Source organism: Manis javanica, chromosome 6, assembly GCF_040802235.1.
Source record: "Manis javanica isolate MJ-LG chromosome 6, MJ_LKY, whole genome shotgun sequence".
Lineage (NCBI taxonomy): Eukaryota > Metazoa > Chordata > Mammalia > Pholidota > Manidae > Manis > Manis javanica.
In genome coordinates, this window is record NC_133161.1 from 28,782,694 (window position 1) to 28,807,183 (window position 24,490).

General features: G+C 37.8%; 1 protein-coding gene across 1 annotated transcript in view; it reads right to left on the reverse strand.

The window, feature by feature from the left end:
• Positions 1-24,490, reverse strand: part of KCND2 (potassium voltage-gated channel subfamily D member 2) — a 476,314-nt gene that overhangs the window by 12,549 nt on the left and 439,275 nt on the right. Inside the window, exon 2 of the mRNA XM_037023498.2 lies at positions 6,376-6,538. Coding sequence (XP_036879393.1) covers positions 6,376-6,538 — 163 coding nt within the window. The remainder of the gene's footprint in view (positions 1-6,375; positions 6,539-24,490) is intronic.

The window sequence follows — 24,490 nt, forward strand, 5'->3', positions numbered from 1 at the left end:
CCACAGAAGTAGTTGTAAGCTGAGGGAAGAAAGAAGCAGTTGTTTTAGAGACAGAATAGCTATTTTGCTAAGTCATGTAGTGTGTTAGGAAAAAGAACTTTCCATATCAATTTCAATCATGACTTTTCTTTCATTTTACTACAATACTATATGAGTTAATTGGCTTAATTGGTCTTGCTGAGCACCACAGCCAATGTCTCTTGAATGCTAGCCTTTCAACCTATGATTGAAACCTGTGATTACATCTTTGGTTGCAGTAGGTAATTAAGGGAAATTCTTCTACAAAGATATTTTAGAAAATCACTTTACTTCTGACCCACTCAGCATGACAATCTTGGCAACTCTGTCTGTGCAATTCAGAGGTTAAAAGAAAATCACCTGCTAGTGAGAGGAAATGTATTCCTTAGAACCCCTCACCTCCAGCCCTGTAGGAAATACAACTTCTTGGCATGGCAAGTGTCAGCACATATTAGATAAATTAGAGTAAGTAAGGTTTCAGTAAATACTTTACCTTAGCCTATATGGAAATGTGGAGGCTTCCAAATTTTAATTAAAAAATAAGATTTATATTGTCAGTGTAAACTGACAATTATTTTCAAATTTGCAAATTTGAAGTTATTTTCAATTTTTTTATCTTCCTTGAGAAATACTACTAGTTAGGAAAAAAATTGTTTCATAGCACATTTTTCTTATGCATCCCAGTTCTCCATAAATTCAGTTTTCTTCTTAGTTTGCTAAATGGGGCAGGGTTTCTCAAAGTTAGTTCCAAGTAACTAGTAAGTGTTATGGGTAAAATTCAAACCAGTCACACGAAACAAAAAAACAACTGGTTCTGTGGTCAGGAAAAGTGTGGGAAATGCTGAGAGGTTAAACAGGTTTCTTTGCTGTTAAACTCCTCACAACATGTCACACTGGGTGTTCATTGTGAAATGAACACGGGAGGAGGGTGTTTGATTTTTCTCAAACTAATATGACATGGAACCCTTTTATGGAGGCTAGTATGCAGTGGTTTTTAGCAGGTAGATGGTTTTCTAATCACAGGAAATGAGATTATATAAACTTTACAATGTATTCTCTGCAACAGAGGCTGGGGGAGCCAAGCAGAGAAAGATGTAAAAGCCAAAAGCCATTGAGATAACAATTTTCTTAAATGGGATCTATCTTCTAAATGAGATATAAAGCAGATCGTGAGACGTTATTGGCCAGGTTATTACCAAACCATAAAAAGTTTTCAATACTTTTGAAAAACAAAGGTGTCCTAGGCAGCCTTCAGTGTGGGGTAGAGAAGGCCTTTCTCCTTTGTAATCTGAGGCAATTCCTTACTTCTCAAATAACAGCTCACATAGTACCTGTACCATTTATTCTGGAAATTTTACTTACACTTGTTTCTTTCACTTAAGCTTTAGTAAAATGCCTCAGGTGGAGGTAGTATATTAAGTTTCATCAGTTTTTAAAAGTTTAAGAAATTTCTTGCAGCCTTTCCATTTGCTAAGGAAAATAGCTCTACTAGAAATGTGACAAGTTAGTGCCAAATAATATATATATGGAAGGAAGTGACTGGGAGAGCATGCAAGATTCCCAGCTCTAGAGTTTGACTAGTCCTGGAGATGGCAGGCCTGGGCAGACACAGTGCTGGGGTGTGGGGCAGTGGAAAGGACACAGGAATGGTCAGCAGAAGGGTCAGGGCAATGAGAGGGCAATCAGAGCATTCTAAGTGGGAAGAGGTGAGAATGGAAAGGGGTGAGGGTTCCAGAGACAAAAGTCATGCTTCCCCTTACTGTGGTAAAGTGGTCCTAGGAATGTCCAGCATACTCTAGGGACGGAGGACACTTCAAGGTGAATGAGACCTGGATGGTCATTCTTTCACTCATTGCACAAATATTAAATATGCCTATTTTATGCTGAGCACTGCGCTCAGTACAATGGAGGGAGAGAGAATATAGTGGAATACATGATAAAAAGTATGTGTAATACTGTGTGGGAAGAGAAAGAACAATGAATAGAATCCACATCACTTAGAAAAATCTTTATCAAATGGGTGGTGTTTGAGTTAAATCTTGAGCCCGAGCAAGTGTTTGCCAGATGACTATGTTAGGTGGTGTAGGGCTGGAATGGAGACTTAAGAGCAGAGGTAAGTAATTCAGTAAGGCTGATAAATAGAGTAGATATCAAGAAGTATGCAATCTCCAGATTCCTATGTGTGTTGATAATAGGGCGGTTATTGAACTACAGACAAAAAACCCCCAGAAAAACAAAAAAACAAGACAAGGTTTCCACAGAGATTTGGGGTAAGGACTGGATAATATTTTCTAATATTGAATAATCTCAGAAATCATTCTCAGGCTCCAGTATGTAATTATTTCTTGCTTTTTTATTTTTTTAGAATTCTATAGAAAAATTTTTTTGATTTGGACATTACTCAGTGTACTAGGCAATGGTTCTCAAAGTGTGTTTCAGGGACCAGCAGTATCAACACCACTTGGGAAATGTTAATATTTAGAAATGCAAATTTCCAGGCTCTAATCCAAAAACTACTGAATCGGATGCTTTGGGGGTCCAGCAATCTGTATGTTAACAAGCTCTTCAGATGATGCCATTGAATTTAAAGTTTGAAAACCACCATAGCAGAGTGTAATAAATGGCAGACTGAATATTGGTAACATTTCTCTGTGCCAGTGTCAAATTTTTATAGGAAAAGTACAAAATTTATTTATGGTGTACCTTGGCTATACGCTGCCTCATTGCTTCAACTCCTCACACTGTATTTAGAATTATCTATGGGAAAATCCCTAAAGATCAAGTTAAGCAATGCCAGATTTTCTTTGTCTTAGACTTTAATCAATAGGTATGTAAGTATGAGCAAATCATCTAAAAAGTGGGAATAATAACTACCTTTGCAAGTTGATTGTGAAAAATATAAATAACAGATATAAAGAACCTGGGACATATAAGAAATTCTAGAGAGAACTGTTGTTGATGTTATTAGCATTATTAAATTATAATTATAATTACCTATTACTATTATACATGATAATTACACACAAGTTAGTCTAGAAAGTATGCAGATTATTGAGAGGCGTGATTTGTATTTTAAAGGAAGGTAGGCTCCCTGCTTCAAAATATCAACCCCAGCACCTGTCTCTGCAACATTTAGCTTCATGCTTCATTTTGGAAAATACATTTAGTCCATTTACATTGAAGGTAATTATTAACAGGTATGTACATATTTTACTAATTGTTTTCTTGTTGTTTTTGTAGTTCCTCTCTGCTCCTTCCGTCTTCTCTTATACTCTTGCTAATTGATGGTTTTCTTTGGTGTTATGCTTGGATTTCTTTTTTTTTTATAATTTTTTTTGTGTATCTATTCTAGGCTTTGGTGTGTGGTTACCAGAAGGTTCATAGTTTCCTAACTATATAACAGTCTGTATTAAGTTGATGGTCATTCTATTTCAAACACAATCTAAAAGAACTACTCAATAAATATTTATTGAATAACTGAGTGAATAAATAAACCCACTAAAATACAATTACCAATGGTTGGAGTGGGTGAGAGCTGTTATACAGTGGTTAGTTAGGAATTGGTCAAAGATTGATAGAAATGAGGTAGGGGATGCATCCCTTTGAAGGGTAAAGGGAGAAAGTAAAAAGCAGGAAAAGTATTTGTGAGAGGGAAGAGCCTCAAAGAAGAAAGTATCCTTCAGTGTCTCAAATGCATATTATATTTATTTCATGCTTTGCTTTAGTTTTGAGTTGGCAATGGGACTAAACTCCCAAAAAAAATCTGTTCTAAAAAATATTTTGCAATATGACTTAATATTCAGGTTGAGTGATGTTTTTACTGAAGGGGCTGCTTGCTTGACTGAATTAGCTAGTTGTTTTTGCATTACTTTAATATTTGTCAAAGCACCTAGTTCCAGATAATCCTAAACTGCTTTAATCTAATGAATGTTTATTCTGTTTTACTAATCTCCTGGAAAGAAAAATAGGAAAAATCCTTTGATAACTTATTTAGTTTCATATCCATTGTTCTTTCTTAGATGATTATGTTCAGTTTATTGGTCACAGACTACTGGACAGATCACAGTAGGTTATTATATTTTGTGGTATTAAGCCAATTTTCTAGTAATTATGATGTACAAAATTCATTTTATTGTGGCAGAAATTTAGAATACAGGAGATATTTTAAAGATAACAAAAAAGCATTCATAAAACATGTTTTTCAATTTAGTATACTTTTAAAATACCACATTTATTTATTTTTGCATTCTAAATCTATTTAAGCAAAAAGCTTTCTAAAATATCCTAAGATTTCCTTTATTGATTTGCTTGTTGCAGATGACAAAGTTTGAAAAAAATACAGGTATTTTGGAGATCGGTTTATCTGAAAATCAGATTTGCCCTTCCTACAATTTTCATGTAGGTGCCTTCGTATTGGCATTGAGAAAATGAATTATATATAGGTAGTGCTTATATCAAAAAAGGAATTTCTAGGATGGAAATGGATAGGCACTGGGGAACTCAGCTTTGTGAGGCTTTCTGTTATTTTAAACAATGTGCTTGTGTGCCCAGTAGAAGGATTGTAATGTGTGCCCGGAGCCACAGTTCTAGTCCATCAACGTCTCTGGTGAAGGGGCCAGTTGTGTTGAATTGTTCTCTCCCTTCTTGCCAAAGCTGTGCCTGCATGAGACTATGACTGTCCACAGAGAGCCTTCTGCTAACCCTCCCTGTTTATTGGATTATCAGTCCCATGTATTCATGTTAACTGGATGATTCTTAACAATAATTAAAGTGTAGGTGCTTGTCCAAAAATGGAGGATTCTGTACAACAAGAAACGACACGGCTGAAAGAACAATTCTTTGCTAAAGGAAGAGAACTTCTAACAGCAGAAATGAATGAATTCTCTGGACAGTATGCTGTGTGAGCATTCTGATTAGCTTGAACTTTCTAAGGTTACACTGTGAGATTTTATACTTTCCTAAAGAGACTGACATGTTCAAAGGCATATTTAAATTTCTGTTCTGGAAAATTACCTACAAAGCCAGTTATGAATTACACCAAAGTCTCTCATGCTTTCATAGTTGTACCACATTACCTGATTGTGCATCCACTTTAGTCATGGTTATGAATTGTTTTTGCATCTTAAAAAAAAATAATTGTTTTTATAGGAAAACAATACAGTGTCCATGAAGAATACTGGAAATCTAGCTCCACAGTCCCGAGCAAACTACAAAAGGAATTTCCAAAATTATTCCTAATTAACAAGGGCCCTGCCTCAAAAGATGGCTCTTTTGACAAAGAATGGGGAAGGAAAATGTGCTAACATTTTGTCTGTTCTTCTGAGAGGCAGCCTGCCATAGTGTTTAAGTGTATGAACCTAGGAATCAGATTGGCTTGGATTGAAAGATGGTTCTCCAATTTACTAGGTATGTAACCTAAGAATTTCTGAATTCTGGTTACTTAGGACTCTAATCTACAATATAGGAATAATAATGGTAACTAACTCTGCGACTTCTGGAGACAATATGAACTATTTTTTTAAAGAACATCAAACCAATACCTGGCACAGAGTAAGCCACCAGTAAATGTAAAACATTGCTAATATGATATGCCTATATAGATTTATACACATTGCATACAATCTTAATTTTATTGTGAGGTAGGTATTGTTTTCCCAGTTTTATAGCTGAGTATGCACCTGCTAATTCTCAGAGGGATTAATGAACTGGCATTACAGAGTTCAGAGAAACAGTAAACTGCTGGGCCAGGAATACAACTCAGCTACAAATGATCAGCTACTTAAAATATCTGGGACACATTTTGGTTCCCCTTCATAGTCCTTGTCAACTGGAACCAACTTAATCCCATATGAACAAAGACTAAATGAATAGGGTCTAGAAACCTGATTTTAATAAAATTTGCCAAGAATCAATCTTTAACTTCATTATGTTCATTAGTGCTATTCATGAGATATTTCTTTCCTTCTGCCTCTGGTTGCACAGTAGGATTGTATTTCCCTGCTCACTTTGAAGTTACGCTTGACTATGTGACTTGCTTTGGCTAATGCAATAGAGATGGAAGTGGCTTGGCCCACTTTCAGGAGGAGGTTTTAGGAGTCAGTGTGTGAGTCTTCATGTCCTTTTACCCCTGCCTGAATGATTATAGAAGTACATCGTCAAGATGGGGTTTCCATCACTGGACCAGTAATGGACCTGTAGCATGATGGAGAAATATTCCATGTAGTTTGTGCTAGCTTGTGCTGACTCATGCAAATATTGATCAAATCCAGAACACTGAACAGTCGGTAAGGGATTTTTAAAGCTCATTGTCAAAGTCGAGAGGTGCCAAATCATGTTTGCACTGAGCCGAATACGCACCTTCTGTGCTCTCCGTTTGTCTGCTCGTTGGTTTTGGTGGTAGATTCGACTGAAGTTAGATACAATCACTGGAACAGGTAGAGCAATGACCAAGACCCCACTCAGAGAACAGATGGAGCCAAAAATCTTCCCTGCTATGGTTTTTGGTACCATGTCACCATACCTGGGTTAAAGAAAAAAAATACATTGTTTTAAGTCACAGAAAGTTCTTTCTACCTGCTACATAAAGAGCTTTTAGCCTTAAGCCAAATGATTTTTTGGACCAATCTATCTCTACTTCATGACTATAATATACGTGGCATAAGACCTCAATAAACCAGAAATTATGACTGAATATAAAAAGTAACCTTTCAACCTTGCAGAAATTGATTATAACATTTAGAAATCTCTTGATTGGAAAATACTTTAAGCCAGATGATGTAATGATAGCTCTTCAATTTATCTTTTATGTACTATGCAAAGTTCTTTATGCTTGCTTTTAGTCAATGTTTTCATGCTGAATTTGATAGTCTGGGTAGCACACTTCTCCACTTCATGTTTTCAACACTGCCTTGGTTATGAAATTTAAGCAGAAAAAGTGGTACAACACATTCCTTTTATCAGATATAATCACCTAAAAAGTAAACTTTCCAAGGTCCCATTAACCTTCATTTGTGAAATCCAATGGCCATTTCTTCACGACAGTCTTCTGGAAATCTAGCACCACATTTGAATTTGTATTTGAATAGCTCTCTTTCCCCTTGAAACACTTCTATTGGCTTCAGCATTAGGAAGTTCCCTTAGTGGTCCTCCTACATCACTAGCTGCTGCTGCTTCATCTTCTTTTATGGCTCCATTTCCCTTATCTGATTTCTAAATCTTGGAGTAATTTGGGGTCTCAGACTCTCATTTTCTCCATATAAACCCTCTTCCTATGTGAGTTCATCCAACAGCATAGCTTAGAACTCTATGCTGCTATACCCTAATTTACTTGGCAAGCCTGTCTATCTTGAATATCAGACTCATATCTTAAGTGGTCTGTTCTGATGATTCCTACCCCTGGATGTTTAAGAGCTTAAGATTTAGATTAAGTCTTAAATCAGCCAAAAAGGAGCTCTTCTTTTCTAGCTTCTTCTGCCACCCTCAAATCTGTTCCTCCCGTGGCCTATCACTTCTCATTACATGGAGTGGCAAACATTGGGGTTGCTCACATCAAAATGGAAAGAGCCACCACAATATTCAGTCTCCACATCTCACTTCTCAGCTAGTCTTGTTATTTCTGACCAAACCAAATTATATCCTATTTGGGTGGTGTCTTTCCTCAAGCTCCACTTTACCACAATACACCAAGCCGTCATCATCTCTTGCCAGTCTCATGGATACAGCTTCTCACCTGAACTCTATTTTTCACATTTACCACTTTATAAGCCATGTGCTATGACATGGCAGCCAGAATTATGGCTTTAAAATGGAGATTAGAATGTTGCTACTTTGCTTAAACCTTCACTTCAAATAGATTTGAGACTAAAATAAATCCAAAGTCCTCACTTTTGTCTCCAAGGGCCTGTATCACTTAGCTCCTACCTATGTTTCTCCCCACCTGCTACCACCCTCAATCTTCTCGGGCCGCACTGGCTCCCCAGCTTTCTGCCACATGTGCAGCCCCCAGATAATCATTATTCAGGTTAAGACCTAAATGTCTCCATCCTAGAAGTTATTTTTCTGGCTGCCTTATCTATAGCATTCTTCTTCCCCCAGTCATTCTTTACAACATTTTCCCATTTGATTACATGTGGTATTTTCTAATTTATTAATGTATTAACTTTTCCACTCCCCCACTTGCCCTGCCAACATGAGAATATGACCTTGATGAAGCAGAAGCTGCTCTATTTTGTGTCTCACTAGCACAAAGCACACTCTTCATAAGTAGCTGAATGAATGCATTGCTTCTGCCTTACTGACAGAGAGTTCTTCTGATCATATTATTGCAGAAGTCACCCAGCTGCACCTGCAGAGCTTCAACTACTCCTCCCTATTCCCTTCGGACCTTGGGGCTGCTCAGCCCTCTGAGAGGAGCTCAGGCATTGGAATCCAGACTCAAAGGGGTTTAGGAATACTTGGGGATACACTATATCTTGAAGGGTAGCCTAGGAAGTGATTGCTCTAATTAACATTGTTTTTGTGGCAACATGTTTGCGTGTCAACATGGAGATGGAAGTTTCAGAGGAACTGGCCCAGGGGAGGCTGGTGAGAGTGACAGCAGGCTATGCTGATTAGCACTGCATTTCATGACCCCATTCCAGGCTCTGAGCCTCTGCTGTGAAGGTCCCATCCTTCATTCTTGTCAGTGTTTGTGGGTGATCAGCAGTTGAGCTAATTCACTGTAACTAAAATTCCCAAGACATTTGGCATCCGAATAAGAGTGTTAATTTATAGTAAAAAATAAATAAATAACCCGAGAACTGGAAAGCTGCATCCACATGAAACAGGGTCTCTTTCTGCAGTCCATCATGGAAGTTAAATCACAACTGAAGATAATGTAAGAAAACAATCAAAACTAAAGGACTTTCCAAGGTGAGCAGAAAAGGCTGAAGGATTTCTTAGCATTGGGATATGTTAGCAGAATTGGAAGATCAACTTTTTATAAGATGCCCTGTGCACGAACCAATTTCCATGTTTGCCACAGTTCACACTAAATGCCTGTCTACATTTTATAAACAACTATTTTCCCTTTGCACTGATTATGCAGTAGACCCTAGAGAAGTCTTAAATATATATATATACAAGCATTTTTTTAAAGAAGGAATTTGCTTTTAGTGTCTACCAAATAGGAACTAGAAACTTTCTCCGGAGAGAAAGTCAATAAAACAACTCTTTGATATGACCAGAGAAGACAAGCTTAGAGTCCATGTATTCAAAATAAACCTTTTAAAATAGAAACATATAAAATAAAATAGCTAAATGAATCTATCATATCATTTTTCCTGTCTCTAAAATATTTTTTAAATTGATACTTATTAACAACTATTTATATTCTATGCTCACTAAGTCATAAAGGAAACAAGGCCTACACACTTGTAATTACTAGAGAAAATTAATGGCTCAATTGTGTGGTATGAACCCACAGCTCACAGTAAGGTTTTAGGAAGACAGAAGTCACGTTAGTTGGGGTAGCAGGTGCTGGTGGTGGTAAGCATGGGGGTAAACATGCACTCAGAAAGGCCCACCTAAAAGAAAGGAGAAAACAGATTCTGAGGGATTCAGTCAAAGGGATTCTGGGCCAACTCATAAGCAGGTTCCCCCAAGAAAGCAATTATTAATAAGGTGCCAGGGTTCAACCACAGAAATAATCACTGCAAATCCTTTTTAAATGTAAACAGTTCAGAATATAAATAAATAAAGCAGAAAATGAACTTGTTACTCAGAAGGAAAAAAATGAGTGAAACAAAACGTCTTGTTCATTTTGTAACAAAGGGTAGAAAGTAAGGATAAGACCCAGCTTCACGAAAGGCAGCAAATTCACAGCCCAGAGGGATCCATTAGGGAAAAGAGATAACAGATACAATAGGGGTGGTTTCATGTCATAAAGCTATGCTACTCTGCATCAAATACAATTACGTTCATTATTTACCTCCATCGCACTTGTTTTGTAATCCAAATTTCCTTCACAATCAAGGAAGGATCATAGATGAGTCTTGAGATGACTGGCCAGTCCAGCAATGGTTACAGTGGGAAGGGGTAAGGAGAAAGAAGTGCTCACTGATGGAGCCATCTTCTCTCATCTTTTCACTCTTGGGAGGAAGGACCATCCTTTCCCATGTTACAGAAAATGAGGATGGACCTCCAGGCTCTGCTGCTGTGAGGTTGAGGCCCAGGGAGAGCTGGGAGGGTGCAGGAAGCAGACAGGCAGGGTGCTGACAAGCGCAGGCTACCCTGCGGGCATCCACGAGAGGACTGCCTAAGGCCTTGGCCGGTTCCCAAGGAGCACCTCCTGCCTCCTTCCACACACTCCTTGGTACTGTACCTACGACCCTTTCTGCTTTCTTCCTGTTCCTTCTCTTTTATAAGGTTGGACTGCTTTGGTATTTGCAATCTTTTAAGTATATTTTCCTAGTTTGAGTATGTTAGGGAAGCATGAAAAACACACAGTGTGATTTGTATCTGCTCTTACATTGTCCACGCTGTGTCTCTTCTGACTTAGGAATAACCTTGAGAATGGATATGGTCAATCTTTATCTGCAAACTTTTAATTGGACACAGAATCTGCTGGGGATGAAAAATAGCTCTCTGGAAAAACCAGCTGTTTTTCTTTGTTTTACAAAAGATCTTTTAACTAGTATTCAAACTCATAGTAAGAAGCAAAATAGCATTTTATACCTCAAGAATCATCTCTCTCTGAAACTCAGTGGAGGGAAAGTTTAGAATAGAAAGCTTTATAATGAGCAGAGACACTTATCATGGCTAAATGACCATTTAAAGTTTATGTATTGCCTACAATACTGCCATCTTTTAATGATTATTTCTATCCTAGGCAAGTTGTTTATCACTTGATATATCATTATTTTTATTCCATATAAAAACATAACCTCATTTTTTCTGACTATTCTTGAATTTATGCTGTCTGCAAATATTGTATATTCTATTCTTTCTGTTTTCCTTTGCAATTTAGTATCATGTCTCCAGACTTCAAAAATCCATTTTCCAGAAAAAGTTCTGCTAAATTACATGGATATATGGTTTTAATAGAAACATTTTTTTCTACATTTTAATAAAATTGATTAAGAAATGACAAGGGGCCTCTAAGACCAAATAAGATAAACACTGAATTTTTAAAGGACAAAAGAAAACAGGAGAGAGGTTAGCATAATATAAAGAATAACTCCCAAAAAGTTTTAAATAAAATGAGCAGACTTGAACTTTGTTCATTGAAAAGGAAGCTGTCCATCCTTCTACTTTGCTCTGCTTCTTCTGACTTCCCTCTTTTTGCTACATTCAGCATGGAGAGCCACTCTGGTTTCTTTCTGCTCCTTTTTCACCCTGGACACCTGCCAAATCTTATGTTTATTGCTCCCTTTCTTTCACATCAGTTAAAAAGGTACAATATGGAGATCACATTGAGTGAAGAACCAATTCCTTAGAAGAGATTCAAATGTTGGTTCTTGAAAATTTGAATCTCAAATAACATCTAAGAGTTTCATACAAAATACTTAAATTGCCAAAAAACTGGTTAGAGCTGGTTAATTCAGATAAACAGGTAGAGCTGTCAATCATCTATCCATTCATCCATCTTTCCAAGTTATCAAGTAAAGAAATGGGTTAGAAAGTATGTATAAATTTTAAACATAATACATTGTTAATGAAATTTTATTAATATCCATTCAATTTTTCCTCTTCTTGGCATTTATCAAGAAATCATGGCTAGAGTGTTGTTGTCTTTAGATCTCAAATGAACAAATATTTCTTAGAATTTTCTTATACGGTGTTTGAACACAATACTGTGAGCTTCCTAGTCCTATTCACTTAGTTTCTATTTTATCTTTTCTTTTTATTTGAAAAGCATAAATGTAGACTCGTTCGATAAAGGAAAAATGTTATATAAGGCAAACCTCCCCAGGTAAGGCATGCCTTTCCATCTGTGAAACTATTTCCCATGGATACTAAGACAGAGAAAAAAACCCCACAGCATGTATTTTATGAATGAACATGAACATAGAGAAGATCTTCATATAACAGGAAGGAATTGCTGAGTTGAAAACAAACCTCAGTGCTTACTGCAGCCGAACCACTCACTCTTCCTTGTCCCTTCTCACACTGACAAAGCCTCAAACTGCTAGGTGTAAGGAGTACAGTGCAGGGACCACGGACAGCTGCACAGGCCAGGGACATCCTGTGCTTTGTATAAGGGCAGGTGCTGGCTCAATAAATACTCTATTTCAACTACTACATTAGTTTTAAAAAAAAACACAAGTTTGTATGGGACATGAATCAGTATTTGGGAGTATAAGGATTTCAAAAATAGGTATCTGCTTTGTTATGTCTGAATGTGTCTTCCCCAAATTTGATTGTGAAATACTCTTGCTCTATGTGATGATATTAGGCAGTGGGGCCTTCGGGAGGTGATTAGGTCATGAGGGGCGGAGCCCTCGTGAAAGAGATTACTGTCCTTACCAAAGCAACCCCAGGGATCTCCCTAGCCCCTCCCACCATGTGATGATGTCACAGGAAGAAGTTTAGTCTATGGGCCCCTACCAGCTGCCACACCTAATTTGCTGGTGCCACGATGGTGGCCTTCTTAGCTTCCAGAACTGTGAGAAATACATTTCTGTTTTTTATAAACTACAAAGACCATAGTATTTTTTAAAAGATATTTTTATAATAGCCCAAATGGACTAAGATGGTGTCCTTTAAACAATTAGATGGAAGTGATATGTACAGTAATAGCCTGGTGAAGGCTGCTAGCTGATTATGTGTATGTATTTCAATTTTTTTGTGTTCTTGTCTTTTGATTTTGTGTTTTGATTTTTCTCGTAGACCTGAATACTGGTCAGAGAGGTCTTGGAAATAATTTCTTCTGACCTAGAAGCTGGATCACTCCTCAAATAATAATTCTACCCCTTAGGGTCCCAGTAGCTATGTTATTCATGGATTTTCTGCCATCAGCTTGGTACTCTAGAAGGATCATAGTTTGATGACTAATTTTTATAGTAGCTGCAATGTTTGCAAATAGCAAATGAATTTTTTTTTAAATGGTGCTATGTAACACCTGCTTATGGTACAGAACTTTTTTTCCAGAGCGACGCTGGCATTCTCTTTGACATTTAAAAATCAATGTTTGCCTATAAAGGTGCCTTGACTTTTTCCTCCACGTCTCTATCTTGTAGGATAAATACTAGCTGTGTTGAAAGCTTGAGAATTTTTTTTGGACTCTCTCAGATATATTGTTACTTAAAGTACAGTTGACCTTTGAACAACATATGTTGGAATTGCATGGGTCCACTTGTATGCCAATTTTTTTCAATAAATATATTGGAAATATTTTTTGAGATTTGAGACAATTTGAAAAAAAACTTTCTTTCCTCTACTTCACTTTAGTTTAAGAATATGTATATATACTACATATGACATAAAAAATATGTGTTAACCAACTATATATGTTATCAGTATGGCTTCTGGTCAATAGTAGGCTAGTAGAGGTGTTTTGGGGGAGCCAAAGTTATATGCAGCACACTTATGTTCATTGCGGAATTTTTTTTACAATAGCCAAGATGTGGAAGCAACCCAAGTGCCCACTGATAGATAAATGGACAAAGAAGATGTGGTATATATACACAATGGAATGTTACTCAGTCATAAAAATGAAATCTTTCATTTACGGTGACTTGGGTAGACCTAGAGGGTATCATATTAAGTCAAATAAGCCAGGCAGAGAAAGACAAATGCATATGATTTCACTTACATGTAGAATCTAAAAAACAAACAAAGAACAAATAGACCCACAAATATAGACAACAAACTGTTGGTTACCATAGGGAAGGGGCTTTGGAAATGGGTGAAATCATTGAAGGGGATAAAGAAGCACAAACTGCAAATTGTGAAATAAGTTAGATAGGAATGGAAGTACAACATAGAAAAATTAATCAATAATACTGTAATGTCTTGGTATGATCATGGGGTAACTACAACTAATGTGGCAAGCATCTATGTAATTAATGAGTCACTACATTGTACGTATGAAACCAAGATAATATTGTATTGTAAAAAAATGTTACATGCAAATTTTCAACTGTGCAGGGGTGTGGGTGCACCTAACCCCCAACATTTTTCAAGGGTCAACTGTATTCTGTGTTTCCTCCTGCTTCTTTAAATTTAATTCAAATTTTGAGCCAGTATTTTTTATTTATTTATTTTTTTTTGAGAGGGCATCTCTCATATTTATCGATCAAGTGGTTGTTAACAACAATAAAATTCAGTATAGGGGGGTCAACGCTCAATGTACAATCATTAATCCATCTCAAGCCTAATTCTCGTCAGTCTCCAATCTTCTGAAGCATAATGAACAAGTTCTTACATGGTGAATGAATTCTTACATAGTGAATAAATTCTTACATGGTGAACAGTACAAGGGCATTCATCACAGAAACTTTCAGTTTTGATCATGCATTATGACCTATAAACAATCAGGTCAAATATGAATATTCGTTTGATTTTTGTACTTGATTTATATGTTGATCCCACATTTCTCCTATTATTATTATTATTTTTATTTTTAATAAACTGCTGAAGTGGTAGGTAGATGCAAGATAAAGGTAGAAAACATAGTTTAGTGCTGTAAGAGGGCAAATGTAGATGATCAGATGATCAGGTGTGTGCCTATGGACTAAGTATTAATCCAGGCTAGACAAGGGCAGCAAGACATCCACGGATGCAGAAGATTTCTCTCAAAGCAGGGGGGGTGAGGTTCTGAGCCTCACCTCTGTTGATCCCCAAATTCTCACCTGATGGCCCCCCTGCGACTGTGCCTGTCTTAGGTTGTTCCTCCCTTGAGGAATCTTACCCATCTCTGGCTAACCAGTCATCTTCCGGTTGAGCCAGTATTTTTTAAAACTGTGTTTTCCCTTTTTCCTTTTTTCAAAGCATTAATAATTTTAGCACCTACTGAATGAGAAAGGAAGCTAGAGGATCTCCCACCTCATTAGAGGTTCTTAGCCAGGAGCCAATGCACCCTTCAGGAATTTATGGATTAAATTCAGGTGTGTCAGGGAACTCTATGACAGTGTGTCTTTATAGGCATTTTCTTGAAAGCCTTTTCTTAAATTACCCAAAGTCGTACGGCCCAAATAATGTTAAACACTTACGGTGTGAATATTTAAGGGCATACCAATGTCACATATTATCTGTATTAACAGTTTGAACACATTGTACAAAGGAAACGCTATAAAAATACCAGCATTATTTTACAACTGCAGAAATACTAAATACCCACTAGGGGGCATAAAAACCTAAATGAAAGTTTGGAAACAAACCAGGATCTTTTTTGGTTTTTCACAAGCTGAGAGAAAAGTATTTCCAGTAAATTGCTTGTACCGATTCCTTATCTTTGCCTACACGCATTCAATATTTAGTATATATTTTGGGCATCTTGTTCCTCTGGAAATAGTGGAACAAGACAAAACTTCACCAGTTTCATAGATTATCTATGTTCACGGTGTTTCCAAAAAGATGCAAAAACAATTCCAACAGCATTTTCCATTTCTTTTAGAAAGATAAGTACATTTCTGTAATGCGAGATATCACCAACACACAATTTTAAAGAAGAAGCTGTTAACTAAGACCCTCAGTATGAAAGTTAGGAGAAATTAAAGGATTGGGTTTGCTTTACAGAAAAGGGGATATTTGAGGAAAGGATGATGTTTTTAGGACATCTACTACCATTTCTACTCTGAGTTCTCAACATCAGATTTCAGTAGGTCTTACTGTGTTTTTCTAGCTTGTGCCTTTTTCAAAACCAAATTCTTTTCTTCTATTTTTTTCTCTTAGTTTTTAGGCTATTACATGACCAGAGGAGGCTTTAAAGGTTACAAAATGAAACATGTAATTATGACCTAATATCCTAACAGCATGTTTTTTTTACCTAAATGAATACCATCAGTAAAAGTCTTTATAGACTCTTTTAAAGAATCTTTTATTTTCAAAGTATGCTTCTCAGAGCCTCTGTTTGTAACATTTATTTTATTCTTCATTTTGAAAAAAGTTATGAAAATACACGTACAATGGATTATTGTGAAGGATACATTAACACAACATGAGGGGCTGGCTTTCCCAGCTGTGGGACCACCGGAAATGTTTTCTCCTGCTCTGGGCTCCTAGTTTTTGTTGCCTGGAGCTATCCTTTTCATCCTCACATATCTTAGAGTCGAATCATGTCATTCTCTCGCATCAAAGCCTTCGTTGTCTCTCCATCACCTGCAGGAAAAAGCTTCAGCTTCTTAGCATGACACACACAGCTCTTCATGACGTGACTGTCCCATCCTCCACTGCCTACCCACACATACCCTATGTTCTAACTGAAACAAATAACTTTCTATTACTGGAATGTCCTATATCCTTTCATTCCTTTGTCCCTTTGTATATACTGTTCTTTTAGAATATTCTGCCCTGAGTAAAGCTTTTGGGTAAACTCCTAATTTACATTGACAAAGCTCCAGCATTAGTTCTTATTTGAAGAACTTCTTGACTGTTTTATCTCTGTCCAATAAGAGTCATATTCTCCCTCTCCAATGCCTCCAATGCTGTTTGCAACTAATAGAGTACAATTAGTTTTTTACATGTCTATTTTCTGCTGCTAAACTATGAGGTCTAGGAGGTCAAGGATCATGTCGTTACTATAAACCCAAGTCTAGCACAGACCTTGTCCAGGGCCGAGCAAATAGTTGGAACTCAATAAATGTTTATTGCTTAAATAAATCCTCCAAGGAGAGATCTGATGGTAAACAATAAATATGGGGGGCAGTGCAGGGGGGATACACATCTATTGCTCTTTTTCTCTTAAACAGATTTCCTATTCTTCTTCAGGCCCAGCACCATCTCATCTTCTCAGTGTCTAAATTCCTATTCAGATACTTAGATGATATGCCCAGAATAACCTAGTTCTACACTGTCAATTAATCTTACTTTTTAAGCCCAGAAAAATCTTTTTTAACCTACATGATTCTAAACAGAGAAGTTGAGAGCCCTGACATTTTTCCAGTTCCTACCTGTTTTATATTGTCACATGCTTAAACAATATATATTCTGCTGGAATTTCAAAATATAAGTCCCTCCAAATTTGACAGGTTTTGCAATCCTCAAATACCTAACAATGTGAATGAATATGACTCCTGGTTTTCTGAATCTCACATGTCATCCTGGGAAATGGCTGGATCTTTCCATACCTCTCTCATCTTCTCACAGATGCTGCTAATTTTAGATGGTGAGCACTAGCAAATCTCTGAAAATTTGCTTGTTTGGTCCCATTTTTCATAACAAGGTCCTTTCTGGTTATGCCCTGGGAGTAACTGGAAGTTGTATGCTAGTCTTCCCTCAAAAGAAAATTAATCCAATTAGCAAACTGAGGTCCCAGCAAAAGCCTCATCACTTTGGCTTTGGGCTGACAGGACCAGCTTCCATAGGATGCGTGGTTTAGTTTTGCACCCCAAGGGGTTTCATCTTCTGCACTGTGAGAGCTGCTCTTACACTGGGGGCCTCCTTCAGTTACCTGCTGCCATTGCTTCCCTCTCTTCCTGTCCTTTGAAAGGTAACGCCGTTGGAGGAAGCTCTCCACTGTGCCTGGTTCCAAGCTGTACTGCAGGCTGTGGCCCCAGGAGCCAGCTCCCAGTGTCATCCCGACAGTTCTGTTCACAAGCTTGTTTTCTTATAACCTGCTGCCTATCTCACTTGCTGACACCACTGGAATTATTCATTGTTGACACTCTGTTCAGACTCCTAAGTGCCTTTGCCATGGGAAGAGAGAGGAGTTGGTCCCCAGGGTTATGCTTGTAGTGCCAGACTTAGAGGAGAATTCGGTAGGCAGCATAAAAGCATGAAGCTGAGAGGTTTAGCGTCAGAGGTTTCATTTTTTTCTACCCGAGTTTACACAGTCTAAAACTTACTAGCTACGATGGGCCTCATGACACCTTTAAGATGTCTTTAAGTATTTACATATTTTATTTTGGACTGTACTTTTAAAATTACTTATGGATTATCCAGTAATGGCCTAACACATCCCTTGTTTCTAATTCTGTCCAGGAAGGCATGATGAAACTTGCTAATATGTCTACTTCTTAAATTTTACAGAAAAAAAGGCATGCGATTCTAACTGCACTGTTGATGAGGCTTGACCCTGTACTAGGACTACAAATACAAGCTGTGTTCCTCCTGCAGATCTGGAGGCTGGGAAGTCCAAGGCCATGGTGCTGACAGATTTAGTGTCTGATGAGAACCCACTTCCCAGTTCATAGATGACTGTCTTTACACTGTGTCCTCACCTGGTGGCAGAGGGCTAGGGAGCTCTCTGGGACACTCCACTCACCGCATTCATGAGGCCCCACCCTCATGACCTAATCACCTCCCAAAGGCCCCACTTCCAAATACCATGGCACTGAGTGTTAGGCTTTAATATATGAATTTGGTGGCGGGTGAGTGGATATTCCATCTATAGCATGATGTAATGGCAATCCCACAGATAGCCTGACACCCCTTATTCATCTGATCCCCGGTCAGGGCCTGGGCTCCTCTGCCTTGTGGTGGAGGTGAGTATCCAGGTTGAAGCTCACCACCACAGAGCAGTTTCTCCCAAGTCATGCAGTCAGGTCATATGCCTACCCTGTTCCTTCCTCATTTTTGCATCACAGTGCCCAGTCACTGACCTTGTTTATGCTAAAAATTCCAAAATTCTTTAAGCATAAATAATTTAGTATGATTATTAAATTTGCAGCTGTTTAAAATACAAAAGGAAAGAAGATCAGGGAAGCTATGATTTAACCTCCCAAAGATAGCCAGGCATTTCCACTAAAATTCCAGTCTTTAATTTAACCTAGAAAGTTTCTATATCCTTAAACAAACTTTGTTTTTGATGAGACTCCAAAGGCTTATATTTACATTAGAGATGCTTTTGGAGAACAATTCTGTTCTGTACAATGTGAGCTAAAGAGATTTCCTAAAACTAAATGAAGATACAATATCCATCTTGCGTTTTAGACTCTTTCATCTCTTCTTAGGTGATCAAAGCATTGATTAAATGGTGATTCTTTCCATTAACTAGGTAAATTAGGAACTATCCCAAATAAATGTAAATGAAGAGAGCCTTAAATAAATTCATGTCTCTACCTTCACAGTTCTAACTGGTCAGATTTCTATATGAAAAATGATCTTATGGCCGCATTGTCATTGTACCTAATTAAAAAAAAACCATATAACAAAACAAAAAAATGAAACAAAAAGTACACCTGCTTAAACATAAAACAACTAAAAAGGACCTTTTAAAAAATTTATTTTTCTGAAGTTTCATTTTAAGGAAAGAAAAGAAACAAATTATGTGAAAATAAGTTGAAGCTGGAAGTTAAAACTAAAAAACAAATTCCAGAATATATCCCACATTCCAAGCATGGTAAATGCACAATTTCTTACATTTCTTTGAATGTTCCTATCTACACTTAATTTTTCTGGAAATGAGATTAGATTATAGGCACAATACTACTTTTAAAATAGTATTCTTTATATTCAAAGTCTAAGCAGGAAAACAGACACCACCTCAAATATTTACAATAGAATGGATTTAATGAAGAGGAATGAAGGGTGTCTGTGGGCAACGGAGCTGCTGCGAAGCCCATCATGGGCCTGGAGAAAACCCAGGAAGTAGCAGCCAGAAGCCGCTGCCTCCATGAGGCTGGAGGAGCAAAGCTGGAGAGAGAACTTTCTGAGCCCAAGCGCAGAGGCCCTAATGGAAGCTGGACCTTTACCAGGCTATTAGGGAAGTAACTGGACTACTAAGGAGGGTCAGCTGCTTTCTTAGAAGATGCAAAGAAGGTCAAACACCCTGGCTCCTCCCTTCCACCTCCTTCCAATCTGCCAGTGCTCCCATTGTCCAAACTGGCAGATGCCAAGCTAACTGGCCAATGTAGCCTGTTGGGGGCTGGAGAGCTAGTAAGAGGAATAACCAAATTGGAACAGAGGTCTTTTCCCCCTAAACCTGTGCTCTGCCCAGCTCCCCGTAGCTCACTGCTAAGTTCCATTCTCATTCTAAGTTGTTATGACCCAGATGCAAAGCTGTTATATTGTTGATTGAGTCCAGCCCTCCCCCTAAAAGCAGAAAATTACATTTTATCAGCATTAGAGTCCCAGTAGCGAGACGGCTAGGACCTCTCTGCGTGGTGGTACCAGTGTCGTAGCACCATGCACTCTGAAACATCACAAGCTTTCCGCCTTCCCCCTAAAGGACTCAGAGCAAATGACCCCTCATCTCCAGCAGCTCCAGGCTTTTCGGTTGCTGCCGAAGATGTGCGCTTCAATCCATTGTAAATTGAGAATAAGCTAAAGAACCAAGATATCTGTTTTGACAGAGTGAGGGAAAAACATGCCAAACATGAAGCAACATTATAAAGATGTCCAGTTAGATCTGACGATCGTAAAATATTCTACTTGTATGAAATGGGCACAATGTGTAATAAAAGCGGCTCCCTGGGGCTTCCCAGCCTCATGGTGACTAAGTGCTGGCAAGAGGCTCTTAATCAGAATAAATCATCTCCGAGTTGTATCCTTCAACAGATCATTGAGAATACTATTAGTAATAACTTAAAGCATATTTTAAGGGCAGGTGAATACCTGTAAGACAAAGTTGCTTTTTGAAAGGAATACAGTTCCACAATTAGCCCAGGTGCGCATGAGCCTTTTCATTGCAGGTGTTTTTTTCTTTTTTTTCTTTTATTGCTGCTTTTTATTATAGTAATGAAAATCTATAGTTAAACATGTCAGAGCCTGGCTGTTAGTTATAAATTTAAATAAAGAAAAAATATTCTTAGGTATCAAGGAGAATGTAAGATGGTACATGGGGGTTTTGACAATTAAATGAAAATATACGACATGTGTGTTTTAAATTAAAAACAAGAAAGAACAGAGTGTTCCATTACAGATGTCATTCACGTGATAGCTAGAATGCTCTTAAAGTTGGTTTGATGACTTGATGTTTCTACCACTAATGAGAGTCTATGATAACAAATGGTCTGTTTACAGTTTTAGGGTAAAGTCTTCAAGAGCCGGTGCCTTCACTTTAGAGGGCGGTCACTCTGTGATCAATAGTGGTTGATTTTCCTTATGAGGAAAAGAGGCTTAAACTTGAAATGGGAGACATAACCTTCCTTGAAATATTCCTCAAAACATTTGCTCGCTTATAAATACAAATAAAACCATCCACTTAGATAAAAGTACTTAAAGTACTGAACTTCCACATATAAGCAAGAAAAATTAGTTAAAGCAAATGGTAAAAGCCAAAAGCAAATATTTCTCTCAAATATATTTTCCTTCTTTTTCTCCCTTCCTCCCTTCCTTCCTCAAAAATTTATCTCATTCTTAGAGTGAGTGAGATATTTTGATACTGATAATACATTTAATACTTGGTTGTTCTCTGCCCCAAAGATCTCCCAGTTAAGGAAGTTAGAGCCATAAGCACATAATTGAACTTTCATTATATCTCAGCTTCTAAATATTTCTATATCTATTTTTCTCCTTCCCCCAAGATGCCTAAAGTTATTGTTTGCCTCATTCAACTTCTTCTGGAAACAATTGTCAGTTATCTTGTTTCCACCTCTACTGTTCACACGCAGGAGGGATCCTCCAGGGCGTACTGTTCACCTCATTCTCAAACTGTTTCTGAACTATTTTTTAAAAGAGATGTAAATACTGTCCTTAGGTTGTTCATGTTGTTCCTACTGTGCTCACTGAGAGCCCTCTCTTTGTAAAGGGCAAGATGGTAATATTTTAGGCTTTGCAGGACATACGGTTTCTGCTCAAATGGTTCAACATAGTTGTTTCCTTACAAAAACAGCACTAGATGATCCATAAGTGAATGAGGGGGACTACATTCCAATAAGAATATCACTGTCCATAAATGAATAAGACCTTTATTGATGGACACTGAAATTTGTATTTCATAAATTATGAATTACATAAATAAATTGTCAAGAAATTTCTTTTGATTTTTTTGTAACCATTTGAGCATGCAAATACTCTTTGAAGACTGCAGTCAGTACACAAACAGGAGCTCGGCTGTATTGGACTTGTGGGTCCCGGTTTACCAATCACTGAATTAGAGGGACTAATCTATGCATAGTCAACTCACTTTGGGTTAAGTGTTGCTTTCCTGTAGCAGACTTTGAAAACTTTCAACAAAACATTGCCTCAATACTGTCAAACATATTCCTTCAAACATTTTGCAGTTCTTGACTGTGGAGACGTACCTCCTGGGGGAAGGAGAGCAGATGAGCCTTTATATCCCAGCTCATGTGCCCCTTTCCTACCACCGCTTTCTCCCTGATTACTGTTTGCCTGGTGTCAAAGGGCAAGGAGTAGATGGAAGGGAGAATGAGCTAATTGTTCTGGTTACTGTCTACTATTTATGTAATACTGGCATGGGGGTAGGGGGGGACATATCAGGTTCCACACACTGTGCTAAGTGTGAGAAGGTGGAAATTAAAGGCAGCAGTCTTTCTCTTAGTGACTTCCAGTAGGGAGAGCGACAACATAGGAAAAAACAACATAGGAAATAATGCGTAATAACGACTATAATAGAAATGACTGTGGGATTCCTTGGGAGTTGAGTGTACTTGGGAAATAGTTCACAAGGAGGCAAGATTTGAGCTGAATCTAGAAGAATAAAAGGAGTGAGCCAAACATTAAAGAGAAAAGATGTGCTGGCCAGAGGCTTTCAAGCATCCCCAGCAGCAGGGATGGGCTTTGGAGTTGGGGGAGTTACATCCCTGTTTATGGCGTTACTGAGATGACTTCCTGACAACTCCGTGTCTCTCATGATCTTTGACTTACTTAAATTCCACAGTTAGAGACTGATTCTGCCTAAGAATTCTTGTCTTTGCTAAAATACAACTTGACAATAGTAATACGTTAAGCCTCCGAGCTCATGTGATCTCTTTGGGATTGCATTTATATATCAAATTGTTTCTTGAAGGCAGGTTTTAATGGGGAAAGGTTGGAAAGAAGTCACATTCAAAGGAAGGAAAAGGGCCCAGAAATGAAGCCTGCAGCACTGAAATGCAAACTTGGACTGTTTAAAAGTTTTACCCCGGGCTGGTTGTGCCTAGAAAAAGCTTTTTCGTGAACTGACTTTGAAAAGGGCGTTTGTTTGTCTAGCAAGAGTGAACGGAGCCAGCCATTATGCCTTAGAGACCCTGTATTGATCTTTGCAGACAAACCACTAAATAGGTCTTGACTGCTACACAATGGAGGATTAATTCTCCCTTCCGCATAAGCCTACAGTGGGCATGTCAATATGCATTTATGAAACCTCCTTCTGTGCAGAGAAGAGTACAGAGAATCTAATAAACCAATTAATGTGGGGAAGTCAAAAAGGGAATGTGGCCAACATGGCTTGTTTTTCTTAAGCTCTATTGAATGAAATCAGAAAAAAAACAAGTTTATAAATATCTTCCTAACTTCTTCCCTTTTTTTAAAATTTACTGTTTATATATAGTGTGATACAAATTGTTTTATATTTTAGAAGGAATTTTTTTTTTTTTTAGTGAGGCTATCTTGTTGAAACATCCCAAAAGATTATAGAAGATTTGAAATAAAAGTGAATCTAGGTAACAATGAGCTCTTGTTAGCCAAGAAATTGGATACTTTTTTTTTGGTATCATTAATCTACAATTACATGAGGAACATTATGTTTACTAGACTCCCCCCATCACCAAGTTCCCCCAACATACCCCATTACAGTAACTGTCCATCAGCGTGGTAAGATGTTGTAGAATCACTACTTATCTTCTCTGTGTTGTACAGCCCTCCCTGTGCGCCCCCTACATTATACATGCTAATCTTAATGCCCCTTTCTTTTTAACCCCCTTATCCCTCCCTAACCCACCCCTCCTCCCCAGTCCATTTCCCTTTGGTAACTGTTAGTCCATTCTTGGGTTCTGTGATTCTGCTGTTGTTTTACTCCTTCAATTTTTTCTTTGTTCTTATACTCCACAGATGAGTGAAATCATTTGATACTTGACTTTCTCTGCCTGGCTTATTTCACTGAGCATAATACCCTTTACCACCATCCATGTTGTTGCAAATGGTAGGATTTGTTTTCTTCTAGTGGCTGAATAATATTGCATTGTATATATGTACCACATCCTCTTTATCCATTCATGTACTGATGGACACTTAGGTTGCTTTCATTTCTTGGCTATTGTAAATAGTGCTGTGGTAAACATAGAGGTGCATCTGTCTTTTTCAAACTGGGCTGTTGCACTCTTAGGGTAAATTCCTAGGAGTGGAATTCCTGGGTCAAATGGTATTTCTATTTTGAGTTTTTTGAGGAACCTCCATACCGCTCTCCACAATGGTTGAACTAACTTATATTCCCACCAGCAGTGTAGGAGGG